The sequence below is a fragment of the Mesoplodon densirostris genome, chromosome 16 (genome assembly GCF_025265405.1).
Source record: "Mesoplodon densirostris isolate mMesDen1 chromosome 16, mMesDen1 primary haplotype, whole genome shotgun sequence".
In the NCBI taxonomy this organism is placed as follows: Eukaryota; Metazoa; Chordata; class Mammalia; order Artiodactyla; family Ziphiidae; genus Mesoplodon; species Mesoplodon densirostris.
In genome coordinates this window covers 28,699,598-28,721,814 of record NC_082676.1, presented here as the reverse complement: position 1 = coordinate 28,721,814, position 22,217 = coordinate 28,699,598, and the positions used below count along the sequence as shown (strand labels likewise).

At 43.6% G+C, this 22,217-nt stretch overlaps 1 protein-coding gene across 1 annotated transcript; it reads left to right on the top strand.

Annotated features, from left to right (window-relative positions):
* The first annotated feature begins 9,686 nt into the window (after positions 1-9,686).
* On the top strand, positions 9,687-20,332 carry LOC132475976 (signal-regulatory protein beta-2-like). The gene is made up of 5 exons (XM_060077658.1): positions 9,687-9,759; positions 16,464-16,829; positions 17,903-18,244; positions 18,790-18,855; positions 20,235-20,332. Exons 1-5 carry the CDS (start codon positions 9,687-9,689, stop codon positions 20,330-20,332), a joined length of 945 nt encoding a protein of 314 aa, XP_059933641.1.
* Positions 20,333-22,217: the final 1,885 nt, after the last annotated feature.

Below are 22,217 nucleotides of genomic sequence, written 5' to 3'. Positions count from 1 at the left end.
CCCCTGAAAGCTGATCTGATCTTAGACAATTTCATAATAAGGGTCTTGGAAACAGAGGGAAGGTGACCTTCACAGGGTCTTGCATTTGGCTGTGGTGTCAGTGCAGGGACCAGAATCTGGTTCTCCCATCCCTTGGTTTAGTGTGAAAACTGCACCATCCTGTGTGTTCCTATGAATTCTACTGAAACCCTTAATGGCTTTTACTATTTTAGAAATCTCCCAAATTTTCTTCAGTATGCATACATTCTACTTTATAGCTGAAAAATCTGGTTGAAAAAATTCTACAAATGTTAGATTATGATTCTGGAAGCCTAAAATCATAAATGCTTATAGCCTTAAAGTTTGGGTGTCAGAATAGCAAACGGTAAAACATACTATCTCTGACATGATCCCTGCTTTGCCACTTGTGACCTTGGGCAAATATCAATACTCATCATCTCCAAATCTAAGTTCCTTCCTATGTCAAATACTAGCATCCTGAGATCATGAAGATTAGAGGCTAGGAATCTTCAGCAAGAGAGTGAGTCAACTTATTCATAGGTTCTTAAATGGTATCGGGTACACCTTTTCATTTTTACTGGCCACAGTGGAAAAGAAAGGGAAGATTAAGATGGCTTTTATCATTCCATGCTTCCATCCAAACATGCATTCACTCCTGCATTCCCACTCTCATTCAATCATGCGTTTACTTATGCACACATCTGTTAACTAATACCTAACTCCTTCTCAGTGGCAGGCCCTGGGCAGATGACCCCATCCTCAAGGAGCTCCCAGGTTCCCACAGTGAACTTCCTACAATAATTGTCTTCTCTTGCTGGGCTGTGTCAGTTCCCCTACAGTGACCGTGTCCCAGTCTTCACCCTCCTTGGATTGTGGCTGTTACCTGTCACATGCAGAGATTCTATCCACAGGCTGTGCATTTTACCTGACTGGAGAACTGCCCTATGTTCAAGGGAGCTGAGCAACCCACATCCATGCAGAATAGCGATGGGAACTGCACCCTGGAAAGCTTGCAGTTGGTAAATGCCTCAGTGCAGGGGTCTGAGCATGTGCTCAACTGTAAGGTGCAGGATGAGACGCAGTCTCCCATCCAGGCCAGCCTCATACTGCCTGTAGCAGCCCACGGCACATAAAAGCCCATTGGGACCACAGATAAGTTCACCTCTACAACAGTGAGCAACTAGGTCAACTCTGTCTCCCAGTGGAGTGAGGTAGTAACTCACAGAGTCCCATTTGTTATCCCATCTGCACTTTGGCTCTTAGGACCAGGTATTCCTGCCCTTAACTTTGTGGCTTTCCTCCTGGGCTTCAAAAACCTGCTCATAATTACTTTCATGGTCACCTACTTCCACAGGTGGTGGAACCTATAACAGGTGAGTTGATGGCAACCTTTGTCCTTGGGGGGGAGATCAGGGCCACCTTTCTGGGCTGGCAAGAGGAATCCAGGGTAAGCCCGAAAATCACAGGGCGATCCAGCCTCAAGGGAGAGTCATGAACAATCTTATTTTTTCCAAATGTGTCTCGGAATTCTCAGAGGCTTCCAACTCTCATTCACTATTTAGTGCTCTGGAACTTGAAGTTTCTCCTATTAAGTTCCTTAGAAACTTGGAGGTGAGGGTCCAAGGTGTAAAAGTGGGATAAAGGTCCAAGTTTTGAGACCCAGACTCCAAAGAGCCCTTCCATAAACTGTTGTATATTCAGTTATCACAGGTATATCCTTGGAATGAATAAGGAGAGTATTGCTAAAATCAACTAATGGAACTTTTCTGGGGGACTTGGATGTGCTGACTAGTGAGACAGATGAATGTGGGTATGGGAGAGAATTCAGAACTCAGAAAGAGGTATTGGGGTGTAATGAGTAGGGTCTTCATTTCTGATCAGCACCATGAACCCAGGACAAGAGTGCCTGCCATAGAGTATGCGCTCAAAAAAAAAAAAAAAAACCCACTGGAATTAATGAATGAATGTTTTCCCCTACAGCTCCTGCATACCCTGGGATACACTACCTCCTGCCCTGTGCAAGGGCCTCAAGTGGAGAGAAGCTGTCAGACTAGAGGTAACCCAAGACCGCCCCCCACTTCACTCTGCTGTCCCCACCACGTACATGCTCCCTTCCACACACCCTCCTATGTTCCTTCTGTCTGAGCTTTGGAGCTGAGTCAAGGGTAGACATTGGTCATGCAGATCTGGAATGTCTGACCCTGATGCATTGAGCTTCAAACTGGCCCTGCCTGCACCCCAAAGAGAATCAAGTAGATCAAGCGAACAGGTTTCCATTGTGCCCCTGATCATGAACAACCCTTAATTTTCAGAGCACTTTTTACATTCATCCCCAGCTTTTGCAAGTCTGATTTCATTTCAACACATATGTACTTAAAATCACAAAGTTGAATAAGCATTTTTCTATCCAGAAGTTTATAAAGAATAATATAAAAAATATCTGGGCTTCCCTGGTGGCGCAGTGGTTGAGAGTCCACCTGCCGATGCAGGGGACACAGGTTGACACCCCGGTCCGGGAAGATCCCACATGCTGCGGAGCGGCTGGGCCCATGAGCCATGGCCACTGATCCTGTGCATCCGGAGCCTGTGCTCCGCAACAAGAGAGGCCACGGCGGTGAGAGGCCCGCATACCTCAAAAATATATATATATAAAATATTCATGGACCTACCTACCTATCTTTGCAAACTGTTAACATTTTCCTATTATGGTCTTTTGTTCCTTTTAAAATTACTGTCCTGGATTTGGTATTTATAAGCTCAATCATGATTTTGTACTTCTGTAATATCTCTATAAATCCTTAAGCAATATGTAATATTACTTGCATGTTTTAAATTTCATATAGATGCTATTATACTGTATACAACATTCTGGAACTTTTATTTTTTGTACTTAGCAAAGTTTGTGGGATTTGTTCATGTTAATGTATGTAGCTCTATTTTATTAATTTCCACTACTCTATAGTTTCTATTGTGATAATATGCCACAATGTATTGATTCTTCTTGTGATAGATATTGAAGCTTTATCTAAAGTTTTGTTACTATAATTTTGCACAAATATTCTTATCTTTGCTTCCTTGGCACATATGGGAGAGTCCCTCTTCCTCTGGTGTGGTCCACAAATCGTACTGTTGGTATCATTTGGAGCTTTTGTTATAAAAAAAAAGATTTGCAATTCTTGATCAAGTTTTGCTCTTTCCATTTATAACTTTGATCACACTGTATTTTTCGTGTGTGTCTGTCTGTGTGTGTATTATCAGTGGGGATCTTATTAAAATCTTATTTTTTTTCTTCCACAATGGTAAATTATCCAGCACTCACTGATCTGCACTGCTACTTTGCCATATATCAAGTTTCTATAAATTTCTGGTTCTTGGGACTTCCCTGGTGGCACAGTGGTTAAGAGTCCACCTGCCAATGCAGGGGACATGGGTTAGAGCCCTGGTCCAGGAAGATCTCACATACCGCAGAGCAACTAAGCCCGTGTGCCACAACTACTGAGCCTGCACTCTAGAGCCCGTGAGCCACAATTAGTGAAACCTGCACGCCTAGAGCCAGTGCTCCACAACAAGAGAAGCCACCGCAATGAGAAGCCTGTGCACTACAATGAAGAGTAACCCATGCTTTCCACAACTAGAGAAAAGCCCGGGTGCAGCAATGAGGAGCTTATAGTTGAAAACTTCCCTAATATAGGAAAGGAAATAGTCACCCAAGTCCAGGAAGCACAGAGAGTCCCATACAGGATAAACCCGAGGAGAAACACACCAAGACATATATTAATCAAACTAACAAAAATTAAATTCAAAGAAAAATATTAAAAGCAGCAAGGGAAAAGCAAAAAATAACATACAAAGGAATCCCCATAAGGTTATCAGCTGATTATTCAGAGAAACTCTTCAGGCCAGAAGGATATACTTAAAGTGATGAAAGAGAAAAACCTACAATCAAGATTACTCTACCCAGCAAGGATATCATTCAGATTCGATAAAGAAATCAAAAACTTTACAGACAAGCAAAAGCTAAGAGAATTCAGCACCACCAAACCAACTTTACAACAAGTGCTAAAGGAACTACTCCAGGCAGGAAACATAAGAGAAGAAAAAGACCCACAAAAACAAACCCAAAACACCCATTTATGATAAAAACTCTCCAGAAAGTGGGCATAGAGGGAACTTAGCTCAACAAAGACTATATATGACAAACCCACAGCAAACATCACTCTCAATGGTGAAAAACTGAAAGCATTTGGATTAAAATCAAGAACAAGACAAGGATGTCCCCTATCGCCACTCTTATTCAACATAGTTTAGAAAGTCCTAACCATGGCAATCAGAGAAGGAAAAAAAAAATAAAAGGAATCCAAACTGGAAAAGAAAAGGAAAACTATCACTGTTTGCAGATGACATGATACTATACATAGAAAATCCTAAAGATGCCACCAGAAGACTACTAGAACAAATCAATGAATTTGGTAAGGTGGCAGGATACAAAACTAATGCACAGATATCTCTTGCATTCCTAAACACAAACAATGAAAAATCAGAAAGAGAAATTAAGGAAACAATCCCATTTACCATCACAACAAAAAGAATAAAATACCTAGGAATAAACCTACCTAAGGAGGCAAAAGACTTGTATTCAGAAAACTATAAAACACTGATGAAAGAAATCAAAGAGGACATAAAGAGATGGAAAAATATATCATGTTCTTGGATTGGAAGAATCAATACTGTGAAAATGACTATACTACCCAAAGCAATCTACAGATTCAATGCAATCCCTATCAAACTACCAATGGCATTCTTCACAGAATTAGAACAAAAAATTTTACAATTTGTATGGAAACACAAAAGACATTGAATAGCAAAAGTAATCTTGAGAAAGAAAAACAGAGCTGGAGGAATCAGACTCCCTGACCTCAGACTATACTACAAAGCTACAGTAATCAAGACAGTATGGTACTGGCACAAAAACAGAAATATAGCTCAATGGAACAGGATAGAAAGCCCAGAGATAAACCCATGCACATATGGTCACCTAACTTATGACAAAGGAGGCAAGAACATACAACGGAGAAAAGACAGCCTCTTCAATAAGTAGTGCTTGGAAAACTGGACAGCTACATGTAAAAGAATGAAACTAGGGGCTTCCCTAGTGGCACAGGGGTTAAGAACCCACTTGGCAATGCAGGGGACATGGGATTGAGCCCTGGTCCAGGAAGATTCCACATGCTGCAGAGCAACTAAGTCCATGTGCCACAACTACTGAGCCTGTGTGCCACAACTACTGAAGCCTGCTTGCCTAGAGCCCATGCTCCACAACAAGAGAAGCCACCACAATGAGACGCCTGCACACTGCGACAAAGGGTAGCCCCCACTCGCCACAGCTAGAGAAAGCCCGCATGCAACAACGAAGACCCAACACAGCCATAAATTGATTAATTAATTATTTTTTTAAAAAGCTCAGCATCTTGAGGTGGTGATTACATGCGTGTATACAGAAATTAAAAAAATCTAAAATTTCAGTGAGCTACATTTTTGTTCCCTTACATACACTACTCTGTAAGTCATACCTCAACAAAAATTAAAACAATACCAACAAACATGTCATGGGATTTGACATAAAATAAGAAAAAATAGACAAGAAAGGGGAACCAAGCCACAGGGTAGGACAAGTTGCAAACAGCAGAGAGTCAGGTTCAAGGACCTAGAGGATTCAGTATTAATGAGACACCAAATGCTCTTCTAAATAAAGAGAATGGGACTTCCCTGGCAGTCCAGTGGTTAAGACTCTGCTGTTCCAATGCAGGGGGCGTGGGTTCAATCCCTGATCAGGGAACTAAGATCCCACATGCAACGTGGCCTGGCCAAAAAATGAAAGAAAGAGAGACAGACAGAGAGAGAGACAGAGAGACAGAGAGGGAGAAAGAAAGAAAAAAGAAAAAAGAAAGAAATAGAAAGAAAGAAAGGAAGGAAGGAAGAAAGAAAAAGAAAGAAAGAAAGAAAGAAAGAAAGGAAGGAAGGAAGGAAGGAAGAAAGAAAGAAAAAAAGAAAGAAAGAAAGAAAAGGAAGGAAGGAAGAAAGAAAGAAAGAAAAAGAAAAAGAAAGAAAGAAAAGGAAGGAAGGAAGAAAGAAAGAAAGAAAAGGAAGGAAGGAAGGAAGGAAGGAAGAAAAAGAAAATGGCTGAAATGATGCTAGATGAATTCAAGTTCAGGTAAAAAAAAAAAAAAAGCCATGCAATCCTGCTTTATTCTCATGGAAACTGGGAGATTTGTTGCATACAGAACACTGGACCTCCTCACTGCTTTAGCTCCCTAGTTCATTCCTAGCTTCTGAAGAAACAAGAATCTGCAATATTCATAGGAACCCACCACCTGTGGTCACAGCTGCCTGTGATTTACAAGTGATTTATGGAAGATTTATGGTGGGAACCACTGCAAAACCTCACATTTGTCCCCTTCTGATGCCCACACATCTTCCCCTCTCCATTTTTAGAGGGGCAATCATGCCTCTCCTTCTCTTTCACCTTCCAAATCTAATGCAAACATCTCTCCTCAGTAGAACTGAATCCCAAGCAAACCTGGCAAGGAGTTCTGAAAAATGTGGTCCCCAGGGTTTAGCCCCTCTGATAAAGAGGAGAACAGAGAAAGAAATGGAGATAAATGTTGATTACAAAAACACCAGTGCTGTTTTTCAAATTGTTTTCTTTCTTCTTCTTTTTTTTTTTTTTTTTTTTTTTGCTGATGAGGTTGAATATTTTCCCTAGATTTGCTTACTGGGTTTTCCATTTTGTGGTAAACAATGAAGAAGCTGTTGTTTTACAAAGTTCCAATTTTGCAGAGAGAAAAAAGTCAATGTTAAGTGTGGACTTGTGTTTTATATATACCTCAGTTGCCCCTGTTGAAAACAATTTAGACTAACTCCTCAAGCCAGTAGTAGACACCACCATTCCTGCAACAACCAAGTACCAAGTCCACTTGGAGGAGAATCACTGCTCCTAGATACTGAGAAATTACTGGGAGCCAGTGTCCCACATGCTAATCATATGGCATCCTTTTTATGGTGAAGGGACAAGTTTAATATTTTTTATGTACTTCCTTGTGCATTTTTCCTCCTCACAGTAGTCCAGTCCCTTCCTGTGCAGCTCTGTCCCTTATCAAAGATGGAGCCTAAGACTTGTTGCCTCAATGAGGGGGGCAGAGGGATTCCAGCCAAAACAAAGAGACCATCTGCTCAGAAGACAGTTGAGGTTAGGAAAGTCCCTACAGAAAGAAAGAAGGGGATGTCTTCCCTATGATTTGATGAGGGTGGCAAGAAAGGGGGAGGAAGAGCAGGAGTTGAGATGCTAGGGTCCTGGCAACCATACTCTGGGGTCAAAACTCTGGGGTGTGGTGAGAATGGCGTATACAAACCCCAAGTATATTTAGAAATCCTAGGGTGGAAGGGATTTGACCTGGCTTCTTAGGGTGTCCAGGAACCTTCCTAGGGTGCCACAGACCACACAAGGGGCCACGTTCAACCTGACATCTGAGCAACAGATCAGAAATAGTGAGGGAACTGAATGTCTCCAGAAACTTGCAACCATGGTTAACCCTAGGGAATGTAATATTAGGGAGCCCTATGAAGGAGACCTTAAATCATGTGAATTTTGAAACCCATGGATGCCTGTGATAAATTACAAAAATATACATAATTCTTTACCCCCTCCCTGTATCCATGCCCTTTGCGATCTGATTTTGCAGCTCCTCTTATTAAGAGGTGAAGTCTATTTTCCATCCCTTGAATCTGGTCTGGTCTTGTGACTTCCTTTGGCCAAAAGAATGTGACAGAAGTGACATTGTACCTTAGAACTTCTGCTCTTTCTCAAAACTGCCCCTCTCAACTGTGCAAGCCCAGACTAGCCTCCTGGAGAATGAGCAACCATATGGAGGAAAACTGAGGTGGCCCAGGCAACAGTCAGCCAACCCCAGTAGCAAAGCAACTTAGCCAACCTGCTGCAGACCTCGAATGCAAGGCAATACCAGTCAAAAATCAGCAGAGATATGAAGAACCATGGAGCTGAGCCCAGATGAAATTATTAACCCACAGAATCACAAGTTAAATAAATGGTTATTGTTTTAAGTCACAACATTTTTTGTATGATTTGTTACTCAGCAGTAGCTAACCAATACAATGCCTTACCTATTAAAATAAATTAAACTAATATTTAAAAAAACTTGAGAATGAAAGAAATAGCTGAGAATGGAATTCACAGAGATAAGTGGTTGATTCAAAAGTTCCCCTGTGAGGATGACATGGAGGTCCTGAGGGTCTGGTGGAATTCTCTAGGCCTGTGGTCTGTTCAAAGAGGTTCCAATAGATGGGCCTCCTCAACAGGAGAACAAGTAGAGGAGGCAATGCAATTTAGCAGTGGTGCCAATGAAAGGTCCCAAAGGCCATACAGGACCAGCCACACCTCAACAGACCCAGTGAAAAGTGCTCAGGGATGAAACTAGACCAACCTCCAAGACAGACCCAGACCCCAAGACAGTGTTCAGACCCAAGGCCCACTATTCCACCCCAGAAAGAAACTTCAGCTTCCTCTGCACCCAGGACCATCTGCATTAGGAGAGAAAGGAAGCACTGAAAGCTTGAGCTTTTTTTTTTTTTTTTTCTAGAAAAGACTGAGTTAACCTAAGAGGGAAGGATGGCAGCATATACAGTGCTTACTCCACCCCATACTTGCAAGCATATTTTTATTTTAATTTTACAGATCAATGATTGTCCTAGGGTCACACAGCCAGATCTGGGTAAAGCCAAGATTTGAATCCAGACAGTGCAGCTAAAGAGGCTGTCAGACCTGGAAGAGCCTGGGATTAATTAGCACACTTAATCTTTTCCTTCCTGATAGGCAGCATGATGGGGGCGGTGGGCGGGGGGGGGTCTCAAGGAAGTTCAGATCTATTCCAGAAAATTAAGGTGCCACAAAACACAGATTTTTGCACAATCCAAGTGTGTTACATTTGGACCCCAGGAAAGGGAGGTTTAGAAAGTTGCCCACGATTACACAATTAGGAAGAGAGTGTGTGCCGCCTTGCAATGCTAAAAGGCCTCTGGGAAGCTTGCTTTATAATAAGTCCTTCTTAAGCAAATAGCACCTCCTCTATTTCCTACATATTATGAATAATGATGGCTAATATGTTTAGCCTTTACATTATGCTAAGCCCTCACACACATATATTATTCCTGCAACACCTTTCTTAGGAAAGGATTGTTATTGTCCCCATTTTGCAAATGAGGCAACAAAGGCTCAAAGATGACAAGTGACTTTGAAATGTCACACAGCCAGGAAGAGGCAGACCCAATTCTTGATCCAAAGTCAGGCTGACTTGAGGGCACACTGTGACAGCCATGCTCATCTCCCTCCCAGGATGCCAAGGACAGGGCCTGGAAAAGGTCATTAAGTCTTTGACAGGGTGATTACAGGAACTACTGCTCAGACACGAAAGCCGGAAACCTCTCCACCCAGGTTCTTCCTCTTACAACAGCAGCTTTGACTTGCGGTAGTGAAAATACTTCCCCAAATAGCCTTGGCCATGAGAAGCAGAAAAAGCCTTGCCCACAAATCTCACTTCAGACTCCAACACCGATCAGAGAACAGAATGGTGGCCAGTCTAGGAGACCACGGGAGGTACACTTTGCCCCCAGTGATGTCCACCCCTACCCGCCTGGCTCATTCACCTCCCTGCTCCTGGCTGCTGGCACTACTCCTTGTCCTCTGGGGTGAGTAGGATCTGGGACAGAACAAGATCCACCCCTGGCTGATCCCACAGAGAGGTGTCAGGAGGGGCTTGACCCCACCAAGATGGAGGGGGAGGGAGGAGCTGAGAACAGGGATGTTAAGCTTCCAGGCTCTGGGCTCATACCGCCAGGTTCTGGCTCAGACACTTGTATGCCTATCTACAAAGAACTGCTCTTTGGAGCCTTTCTCTAGGGGTACTGTATTAAATATAAAAATGGTGAGGCTCAGCCCAGGACCAGCTACATAATTTGCTCAGCCCTGTGAAAAATGAAAGTACAGGTCCTTTGTTCAAAAAGTATTAAGAGGGTTTCCCTGGTGGCGCAGTGGTTGGGAGTCCGCCTGCCGATGCAGGGGACATGGGTTCGTGCCCCGGTCAGGGAGGATCCCACATGCAGCGGGGTGGCTGGGCCCGTGAGCCATGGCCACTGAGCCTGCGCGTCCGGAGCCTGTGCTCTGCAACAGGAGAGGCCACAACAGTGAGAGGCCCGTGTACCACACACACACACAAAAAAATATTAAGAGCTGCAATGAACATTTTGGTACATGACTCTTTCTGAATAATGGTTTTCTCAGGGTATATGACTGAGCCATAAAAAGAAACGAAATTGAGATATTTGTAGTGAGGTGGATGGATCTCTGTCATACAGAGTGAAGTAAGTCAGAAAGAGAAAAACAACATATAGCATACATATATGTATGCTAACACATATATATATATGGAATCTAAGGAAAAAAATAATTCAATAAAAAATAAAAATAAATACATAAATAAAAGGCCATGAAGAACCTAGGGGTAAGATGGGAATAAAGACACAGATCTACTAGAGAATGGACTTGAGGATATGGGGAGGGGGAAGGGTAAGCTGTGACAAAGTGAGAGAGTGGCATGAACATATATACACTACCAAACGTAAAATAGATAGCTAGTGGGAAGCAGCCGCATAGCACAGGGAGATCAGCTCGGTGGTTTGTGACCACCTAGAGGGGTGGGATAGGGAGGGTGGGAGGGAGGGAGACACAAGAGGGAAGAGATATGGGAACATATGTATATGTATAACTGATTCACTTTGTTATAAAGCAGAAACTAACACACCATTGTAAAGCAATTATACTCCAATAAAGACGTTAAAAAAAAGTATTAAGAATTTTAAGACAGCAGCAGTAGAGCATTAAGGCAATCATGAGGCCCATCTAAGCTTTGGGCTCTGTGCAACGATACAAATCAAACATCCATGAGCCAAAATGCGACTAATCCTAGGACCCACCTCTTTGTTTGGAGGAGTCAATGAGATAATGTCTATAAATACCTGGCATGATGTAAAGATTTAATAGCTGTTGGCTAGTATTATCATACCCATGTCTCCTCTAAGTCAGGATCAGGCTGATTTAGCTCCTGAGTTTTGGGCCTTCTGGGTACAACTCACCCTCTGAGCCCAGAACCCTCTGATCCACCAGACAATATGCATGGCTATCAGTGGGCTCATTCCACCACTTGCCCATGTGGGTCTCTGCCCCAAGCCCTAATGAGATCTCGATTCTTTTCATCACACCTAGGGTCCTCGAGAATTGTCACCCCCAAGAGAGGCCCCAGTGGGACCCTGGTGTGGAGTCAGACCTGGATGTTCCCTCGTTCACTGGCTGTGACTTGGGGCACCACTTCTCTTCTTCCAACTGGTTTTCTCGAGGAAAATGTGAAGGATAATTCTTTTTTTTTTTAATTTTATTTATTTATTTATGACTGTGTTGACTCTTCGTTTCTGTGCGAGGGTTTCTCCAGTTGCAGCAAGTGGGGGCCACTCCTCATCACGGTGCGCGGGCCTCTCACCATTGCGGCCTCTCTTGTTGCGGAGCACAGGCTCCAGACGTGCAGGCTCAGTAATTGTGGCTCACGGGGCTAGTTGCTCCACGGCATGTGGGATCTTCCCGGACCGGGGCACAAACCCGTGTCCCCCGCATTGGTAGGCAGATTCTCAACCACTGCGCCACCAGGGAAACCTCGTGAATCATAATTCTTATTAACTCATTTCACAAAGACTTCTGAGTGTCCATGACATGTGAGGCACTAGGTTAGGAAATCATATATCTAAACTAACTTGGATAAAATATATTCAAAATATTTTTGAAAAATATTGATTTCTATCATGCTTCCAAAAGGGAACCCCTCAACAGGAATCATGAAAAACCAGAGCATGCAGGTGGGAAATGTGTGGAAAGGAATCCCAGAGCTGTGGGAAAGGGACTGGTCCAGCTCCACAGCCAAGGTAGAGACAAAGCACCGAGGACAATTCCCAAAGTCCATGTGACAACACAGAAGGAGAATCAAGAAAGGGAGAGAGAGAGGGGGGTGGGGCACAGGGCCTTATTCCAGGCTCCAGTTTCCTCCCTATTTCACTTCCCCAGACTCACCCCAACTGGGATAAGAACCATGAGACTTTCTGAGCCCCCATCTCCTCCCACTGCCTCTTCTCCATTAGTTCTCCCTTTCTCATCACACACAGAAGCTTCATCTTCATAAATTTTTAAACAGCTTTATTGAGGTATAATTGACATACAATAAACTGTACATATTTAAGGTGTACAATTTGACAAGTTTTGTGGGCATTGGACATTTCACACTTGTGAACTTATTACCAAGATAATCAAGATGAGGAATACATCAAACACCTATAAAAGTTTCCTTGTGATTCATCCTGTCCACTCCTCCTCCTCCCCAGGCAGCAGCTTATCTGCTTCCCATCACTATAGAGTAGTCTGCATTTTCTAGAACTTTATACAACAAACATCATACAGTATATACTCCTGTTTGCCTGGCTTCTTTTACTCATTGTAATTATTCTGAGATTCATTCATATTGTTGCACATATCAATAGTCATTTCTAGCTACTGTATGGATAAACCACAGCTTGTTTTTCCATTAACCTATTGATAGACATTTGGGTTGTTCGCAGTTTGGGGCTATTACAAATAAAGCATCTATCAACATTCATATAAAAGTTTTTGTGTGAACATACGCTTTCATTTCTCTTGGGAAAATACCTAGGAATAAAATGACTGGATCATATGGTAAGTGATTGTTGAACTTTTTAAGACACTGCCAAAGTGTTTTCCAAAGTGGTTGTACCACTTTACATTTTCATCATCAGTGTCGGAGGATAACATTTCCCCCACATCCTTGCCAACACTTGGTATAGTCAGCCTTTTCAATTTTAGTCGTTCTAAAAGGTGTGTAGTGATATCTGATTGTAGTTTTAATTTTCATTTCTCTACTGTGTAATGATGTCGAATATCTTTCATGTGCATTTTTTTGATGAGGGTCTGTTCAGCTCCCATTTTTAAATTGTGTTTCTTATTATTGAGTTTTGAGAATTCTTTGTATATTCTGGTTACAAACCTTTTATCAGATGTATGCTTTGCAAAGATTTGTTCCTACTCTGTAGCTTGTCTTTTCTTCTCTCACAAGTGTCTTTTGAACTCCTTTTAAGAGTTCTTAATTTTTATTTATCAATTTGTTCTTTTATTGATCAAGATTTTGGTGTTGTATCTAAATATATGGTAGAATTCACCAGTGAAGCTATCTGGACTTGGAGTTTTCTTTGTGGGAAGGTTTTTTAAACAGATTAAATGTTTTAAATAGATAGAAACATCTATTTATCTCTTCTTGAGGTAGCTTTGGTAGTTTGTGATTTTCAAGAAATTTGTTTGTGTTGTCAAGTATATTTAGCCATGAAACTTGTTAATAACAATGCCTAATTATCCTTTTAATATCTGTAAAATCTGTACTGGTGTCACTGCTATCATTCCTGATACCTATCTATGACTGTCACACACTCTTTCTCTTTCTCTCACTCTCCTTTTCTCCTTATTCAGAAGGGCTAGAGATGTATTAGTTTTAATGATTTTCTCAAAGATTTCATTCTTGTTGATTTTCTCTATTGTTTTTGGTTTTCTATTTTATTGATTTTCACTCAGATCTTTGTAGTTTCCTTTCTTTTATTTACTTTTGATTTAATTTGCTCTTTTTTTCTATTTTAAGATGAAACTACAGTCATTCATTTAAGTCTTTTCTTCTTTCCTAAATAAGCATTTAATGCTAAAATATCCACCAGCTTAAGCAGCATGCCACCAACTTTAATGTTGTGTTTTCGTTTTCATTCAGATCAAAATACTTCCTAATTTCCCTTTTATTTTGTCTTTGACTCGTGTGTTATTTAGTTTTCAAACATCTGAAGTTTTCCAGGCATCTGTCTGTTACTGATTCTACTAATTTAATTCCATTGTGGTCAAAGTTCATGCTTTCATGACTTGAATTCCTTTAAATTTATTGAGACTTTTTTATGACTCAGAACATGCACTATCTTTGTAAATGTTCCTTGTACAATTGAAAGTAACTGTATATCCTGCTATTTGGGGATACAATTTTCTGTAAATATCAACTAGACTAAGTTGTTGATAGTATTTTTAAATCTTCTGTATTCTTTCTGATTTTCTGCCTACTTGTTCTATCAACTATTGAATAAGGATATTGAAATCTCAGACTGTAACTGTGGATTTGCCTGTTTCTCCCTGCAGTTCTGTTGGTTTTTGCTTCATATACTTTCAAGTTCTGTTATTAGGTGCATAAATGTTTGGGGGTTTTATGTCTTCTTGATTATTTTACCCCTTTATCATTATCAAATGGCATTCTTTATTCCTGGAGATATTTTTTGCTTCAAAATCCACTTTATCTGATATTAATATAGCCACTCCAGCTTTTGATTAGTGTTAGTATGATATATCTGTTTCCATCATTCTTCTTTTAACATATTTGCACCTTTATATTTAAAGTGGAGTTCTTGTAGGCAACATGTAGTTGAATATTACTTTTTTGTCCAATTTGACAATCTCTAACTACTAATGTTTAGACCATTTACATTTAAAGTAATTTTTGATATGATTAGGTCTAAATCTATTACTTTCCTATTTGTTCTACTTGTTCTTTGTTCCCTTTTTCCTCTTTTTCTGTTTTCATTTGGTAATTTAATATTTTTATAATGCTATTTTCTCTCCTTTATTGGCTTATTAGCTATAACTTTATTTTGAAGTTTAGTGGTTGTTTTAGGGTTTATAATATACCTCTTTAATTTATCAACATCTACCTTAAGTGGTATCATACCATTTCACACATAGTATAAGAACCTTATGATGGTATACTAACATTCTCCCCACACCAGCCTTTATTTTGTTATTGCCTTAACTTTACTTACACATGCATTATAAGCCTCACAATAGAACGTTATTATATTTTATTATTTGGGGACCTTGCTTTCTAGATTTGCTAGGTGGGACCAGAGCACTTCTCTCTAGGTAGAGTACTCCCTTCTGTGTAGTCTACCCATTGCCCTGTCGATCATGAGGTTTTCCAGTTTTACAGGTGGGAGCAGGCATCATTCTCAGCCCTGTGCTGAGTGATGGGCACAGTTTAGCACATCCATGTGAGGAAACTACCTGAGGCCAGGGGAAGAACCACTAGAAAGAATTAGAGAGAACAAGGTCTGACTGACTCAAATAGTGGTGTTTGGGGGGTGGGTGTTTGCTGAAAACTTCCTGGAACTAAGGACAAATGAAATTCCTAGGATTGAATGTGGGGTGTCACTTGGTCACAGCTGTGAGGCAGTTCTTAGTGGCTAATGGCACATGCCTAGCTGAAGATGGGGGGAAATGAATTTAGAATTCCACAACCCTTCCCCAGATCCTGTTAGAAGGGAATGTTTGCTTCATTCTACTCCCCTACCTCACTCCCAACTGAGAAACACCGTGATACAAACTTAAGTCTTGGAATGAGACCAAGTTATTCCCAAGGCCTGATGGAAGCACAGATGAAGGGAAACTCGGGGCCCAAAGCTGATGACCTTGTAGTGAGCAGAATCTTGAGGCAGTTGATCTGAGTCCAAATCCTCGCCATGACACCTACTGAATGCATGGTTCCCCTCAGGTTTCTGCACCTCCTTGAGCATTAGTTTTCTCTCAGAAATGGAGAAGCTCACAGAGCTCTTGGAGGGAGTACCTGAGTTGCTGTTCATAACCCAGGTGTAGAAGAACTTCCATGGGAGGGCTTGGCCTTCCTTCTCTGTGCCCAGTCTCAAGCCAAACTCCATAGTTCAACCTATCTTCTTCTTATAATGTCACCAGTTATATTGGGTTAGGACCCACCTATGTGACCTAATTTTAACTTAATCACCTATTTAAAGACCCTATCTCCAAATGAAATCTCATTCTGAGGTACTGGGAGTTAGGACTTCAGTATATGAATTTGTGGGGGAGGCAAAATTCAGCCCAATTAGCAGTGATCCTGGGAAAGCTACCTAACTGTTTCTGGGTTCTCAATGTCTTCTGTTGTAAGATGGGGATGATGCTGCCAACCTCTAAGGAGTGTTGGAGGAATAAATGAGATAATACATGCATTGCCTGGCACATGGTGAGCACTCAAGTGCCATCTATTACTCATAAGTAATCCACTTAATAGCCCTGCTCTCTCTCTCTCTCTCCAGCCAGCTGCCTCATCTCCTCTTTTACTTCCCTCTCCAACACCCTTCAAGTGTTCTAAGCAATTGTTCTTGACCAGCTGATGGCTGGTTTATGTTAAGTTTGTCTCTTAGGGCTTCAAGTCCCTCCAGCCCAGCACAAGGTCTTGCTTCCTCTGTTGCAGGAGCTTCTGAGCAGAGCAAGGGGGGTAAGTGGCAGGTCCTGCAGCCTGAGGGCCCCATGCTGGTGGCAGAAGGTGAGACACTCCTGCTGAGGTGTACAGTAGTCGGCTCCTGCACTGAAGACATGATAAAATGGGTCAAGGTGAGCAACAAGGACCAGCAGGAAATTTATAACTTCAAACATGGCTTCTTCCCCGGGGTGATGCCCATGATCCAGAAGACACTGGAACCACTTAATTGTGACTATTCCATTTATATCCACAATGTCACCACGAAACATGCTGGAACCTACCACTGTGTGAGACTTGATGGCTTGAGTGAGCGCTCAGGAAAGAAGTTGGATGAGGGCACCTCTGTGCTTGTGAAGAGTGAGTATCAGGCCCTGCAGGTCATAGCATTCTGCTCTGATCTAGCTCCCTGCATCAGTCACCTTTATCCACAATCATGCTGCACACACAAATTCTCAGTGGCATATAACAATTAGTATGTCTCAGTCACACATTTACAGGCAGCTGGGGTGGTTCTGTTCTACATGTCTCATTCCAGGGCCCAGACTGGCCAGAGTACATATTTCTCATGGAGATGGCAGAAGCACAAGAGGGCAAGTCCCAGCACCCTAAGCACATTTCAAGCTTCTACTCATATAATGTCTGCTAACAGCCCATTGGCTAAAGCAAGTCACATGGCTAAGGTCAAAGTTAAGAGACAAGGAAGTGTACCTGGCCACCATGAATCCACAGCAAGAGTATGGATGTGCCACACTATCAGAGGAAAGTCAAGAACTGGGGCTGATCATTTAATCCCCAAGTAACCACTCATACTATCTATAAGTCCACCATTGGTGACCCGGACACCCAAATCCTGGGTCTGTCATTCAGTAGAAATGTGTTCTTAAATTAGTCACTTCAGCTCTATCTCCTTCAAGTGCTTAACTTGCAAAATAGGCAACAAAATTCCTACTTCAAGGGATATTCAGGTGATGAAATAGAAGAATTGATGTTTGTGAAACCCCCATAAACCACTGACATGGAGGGTATCCATGTACGTTTGTTGGGGTGGGGGGGGTTAATTTTAACTTAATGCAAGCATTTCAGGAAGTCTTCTCTGACTCCTTCCAAGCTTCTCTTAGTCCCGCAGTCCTCTGGGTTTCCAACCTCAGGGGGATTTTCTGGATCATCTCCACCCACAGACTGAGAACTTCTCCAGGGCAGGACATTTGTGGGTCTTAGCAAGCTTCCTTTCCCCCAATCCTAGCATCAGCACATAGTAGGTACTGAGAATTCCTTTACTGGGTGAATCAATTAGTGAATAACAAGGGAATGCGGGAGGGAGTGACTGAGTGAAGAAAACAGGGGAAGGAAAGGGAGGGTAGATAGGAGGGAGGAAATGATTGGACTGTGGAGGGAGAGAAGGAACAACAAAGTCCTCTCTTTGGCTGCAGAAGCTGGGGACCCAGAGCCAGACCTCTGGATCATCCAACCCCAGGAGCTGGTGTTGGCAACCACTGGAGACACTGTCATCCTGAACTGCACGGTGCTTGGAGATGGTCCCCCCGGTCCCATTAGGTGGTTTCGGGGAGCTGGTCTGAGCCGGGAGGCCGTTTACAACTTTAGAGGCATCTCCTACCCCAATGTGACAGCAGTCCGGGCTTCCAACAATGACTTCAGCATTCTTCTGCATGACATCTCCACTGAGTATGCAGGCACTTATTACTGTGTAAAGTTTCAGAGGAAACCCAACAGGCAGTACCTATCTGGACAGGGCACCAGGCTGAGAGTCAAAGGTGAGACAGGTGGTTTAGGAGATGTTGGGGGAGAGGGGGAGGTGGTCCACAAGGAAAATTTCATGTCCCAAACAAGCTAGCTCTTCTTAGCCGCAAGGCCTTCACATAAGCTATTCCCTCTGCCTGGAATGCTTTCTCCTTTTCTACGGAGAACTTCTACTCATCCTTCAAGGCCCAGCACAAATAGCCCCTCCTCTGTGAAATCTTCTCCTTCTCCCAGGCAGAGTTAATTTATCCCCATTCTGGGCTCCACAGAACTTTTTATAGACTGTTAATGATTCGACAAACATCTATTGCATGCCTGTTGACTACTCTACACTGTACTAGGTGCTGCAGACACTGCAATGAAGCAAGCATTGTCCCTACCCCAGAGAGGCTCATGCAGGTCTAACTAGTCCTTCATAGTTACAGGGCTTGACTTCTAGCCCCCATCCCAGGCAGAAACTGGCAGACTCATCTCAGGGACCCCAGCTCCTAACACAGGGACTCAAGAAGTGGAGTGATAGAAAGAAAGAGGAGTGTGAGACCACCTCTCTCCCTTGCAGCAAAGCACACTTCTCTCCAAGAGTCAGAATTCACCAATGAACGTGCAGCCAAGGTATTTCCATCAGGTGAGTGTACCTATCTCCAGTGGCATTAACCAGGCTCCCACAGGTAAGTGGGGCCAGAGATGGCTTGGCCATGGGAAGGGTGCAGTTCCAGACTTCTAGGGCCCTTCTGCCACTAAGACAGTTCCCAGGACTCCATCTCAGCTGCAGAACCAGAACCCAGAGAACCACATTAAAGCTCAATCAAAGGAAAGACTTTCTAACAGTCAGTGCTAACTGTTCAGTGGGCACTATTGCTTACGAGGTGATGAGCTCCCCGTGATTCAGAGCAAGGCTACACTATGAAGCTGTGCATAACAGTGCTGAAGAACATGGCTTTGTAGCCAGGCTTCCTGGATTGAGCCCCTTTCTAGCTGTGGGATTATGGACAGGTTGCCTTACTCCTTGAATCTCTGGTGCCCTGCTCTGTGATCTAGGGGGAAGAAGGGAGATAAGAAACAGAGAACCTACCTCGTGGGGTTATGTACAGATCCAATGGGGCCACATGTGTCAAGTGCCCAGAACTGTGCCTGTCACATCACCTCAAAGTACACTCAAGGGCACTTGATAACTGGGGCAAACTTGGAATAGAGGTGACCAGGTTAGCTTCCCTGATGCTCAGCCCTGTTCCTGCCATTCTTGGGAGCCAAACCACTTGGTCCCATCACTACTTGGACACATGTAGACCTGAGCAAATCACTTCCCCACTCTGGATCTGTCTCCTTATCTATACAAGCTGGATTGCTATCCTACCTTGCAAGATTAGCTTGAGGATTATATAAGGTAATTAGGAAGTGCTTAGCTCAGGGCCTGGGACAGAGGAGCTGAGCAGTCTATAATGAAAGCAATTTTCTATTGTTATCAGAGGTCAGAGATGCTGTCAAGATGATTAAAGGTAGAGGTAGGGGGCTTCCCTGGTGGCGCAGTGGTTGAGAGTCCGCCTGCCGACGCAGGGAACACGGGTTCGTGCCCCGGTCCAGGAAGATCCCACATGGGAACACGGGTTCGTGCCCCGGTCCGGGAAGATCCCACATGCCGCAGAGCGGCTAGGCCCGTGAGCCATGGCCGCTGAGCAAGATCCCACATGCCGCGGAGCGGCTAGGCCCGTGAGCCATGGCTGCTGAGCCTGCGCGTCCGGAGCCTGTGCTCTGCAACGGGAGAGGCCACAACAGGGAGAGGCCTGTGTACTGCAAAAAGAAAAAAGGTAGAGGTAGGATATTGGGCAAAGGCTCTTCGAGCCTGGGACAGGGGGATGGGAGGTCTTTGATCTCTTCCAGGGTAAAAAGGATGAGGCCCCAGAGGTTATACAGAAGCTTGACCCAACTGCACCATAGAGGCACTGAGGTGTGGGGTGTTGGGGGCTCAGCTGGGGTCCTTCCTGAGCTTTCCTCTCTGTCCCCCAGGCCTCCTGTCTGTGCTCACTCTTGCGGCCCTGGGGCTGAAAGCAGTGACCTTGGCTGCACTCCTGCTGGCCCTGGCTGCCCACCGGAGGAACCCTTGACAAGAAGATGTCAAAAATTCAGGCCCAGCAGAGCTATGCTCATCTTGGCATGGGGCATGGGGTATGGATGACTGGTCAGCCCTAGAGTGGGTCCTCTAAGAGAGGGCCAGGGACTCCCCAATCATTCCTCTGCCTCCAATTCCAGCCCCCAGTTGCCCTCAGGCCTCATGAAGAACTCCAGATTCCCTACACCCGATTTCCTTTCACCTGGCGAAATTCCCCATTTGGCACTGGGCTCCCCTCTGATTTGCCTTCCTCTCTCTTCTCAGCCTGTTCAAGCCCTCCTTGTCCTTCAAGGCCTTGCCCAGGTCTCTCCTCGAGGCCCTTGCTCCTGCTGCAGCCCCTTCTGGAAGGCTTGCCCCCTTGCTCCCCACTCCACATTTTCTCTTCCTTCAAGATGCAGCTCAGAGTCCTTCCCAGAAGGTTTCCCTGAGTGTCTCTGAGCCCAACCAGACTACCTGTGCCCCTCCATCTACATCCTTCCTTCCTCCTTTCCTGCCTTCTTTCCTTCTCCCCTGTGGCTGACTTGTGTGGCTGTAACAGTTAGAATGCAGGTTTGGCAAGTTTAACAAAACTCTTAAATAACAGTGGCTCAAATCAGAAGAAAGTTGGTTTCTCTAGTAATATTCCAGTATAAGCCGGCCAGGCAATTCGGGACTCCCTGGTATTGAGACCCAGGATTCCTTGGTCTTGTTGTTACCAGGTCCATATCCCAGGCAGAAAGACCAGGGAAAGAAGTAGTGAAGGGGAGAATGACACTTCCCTTCAAGGTCACAGCTGGGAATTTGTCCACATCACCTCTCATTGGCTGGAATGTGGTCACGTGGTCACACCTAGCTGCAAGGAAGTCTAGGAAATGTAGTCTTTATTCTAGCAAGGTGTGCCCAGCTAAAATCTGTCACTAGAGAATCAGAGAGTAAACATCAGTAGATAACCAGTGATCTCCACCTCTGTGGCATAGACAGTTTCTTACTTGTTCCGTGGGACACCTGAATTCAATTCCCAGATGAAATGGCATTTCTTTATACCTCCACCTCCACTAGGGCAGCATAATGGAGAGCAGTAGTTCTCAAGAAGAGAATACTTTGCCCCCCAGTGGGTATGTGGCAATGTCTAGAGACATTTTTGATTGTCACAACTTGGGGGGTACTATTGTCATCTAGTGGGTAGAGGTCAGGGATGCTGCTAATTATCCTATAATGCACAGGGCAGACCCCACAACGGAGAGTTATCTGGCCCAAAGTATCAGTAGTACCGAAGTTGAGAAACCCTGGTGTAGGGGAAAGCATGCATTCCTTGGAGTCAGACACGCCCGATTTCTAATCCTGAAGGCCCCACTCCCTCCCTGTCCACCATTAATAACAAATTGCACCTCCTGGAACATCGAGGACAACCACGTGGACTCTCTGCACTGTATAATAAGCAATTCAATTCAACATCGACTGAGGGCTTACTATGTGCTCTGTGTACACTCAGTGCATGCAAACTCCCTTTCTTCTTTCCACACAAACATTTTTAGCACCTATTAGGTGGGGAAGTGGATTAGTCTGGATGTTTTTCATCATAACAAACAGAAAAGCAGCTGGAATAATACTACGTCTAAGGGGCCATTAATTTAGTCTGAGTGTTTTGTGCCAGTTTCAGCATATCAATAACCAGTGTTGTGGTTGGACTGGCCCTTGTGGTTGGTATTATGAGTGCAAGATGCCCTTCAGTGATACCCATCAGGGAACTTTGAAGACACAGAGGCTTATTACTTTACAAGACCTGGAAATTACACAGCATTCCTGGGGCCACACAATGAGGTCACAGGGAAAGAGAAAGAGAGAGAGAGAGAGACAGCACCTGGGGTTCTGTTTTATTGGGGTTCATGATTTTGTGGGCT

Bases quoted from the DNA above. Each gene is read 5' to 3' on its own strand.
- LOC132475976 (XM_060077658.1), top strand. From the start codon at position 9,687: ATGTCCACCCCTACCCGCCTGGCTCATTCACCTCCCTGCTCCTGGCTG. The intron at 9,760-16,463 runs GTGAGTAGGATC...CCTCTGTTGCAG, and splicing joins ACTACTCCTTGTCCTCTGGG to GAGCTTCTGAGCAGAGCAAG. The intron at 18,245-18,789 runs GTGAGACAGGTG...TCTCCCTTGCAG, and splicing joins CACCAGGCTGAGAGTCAAAG to CAAAGCACACTTCTCTCCAA.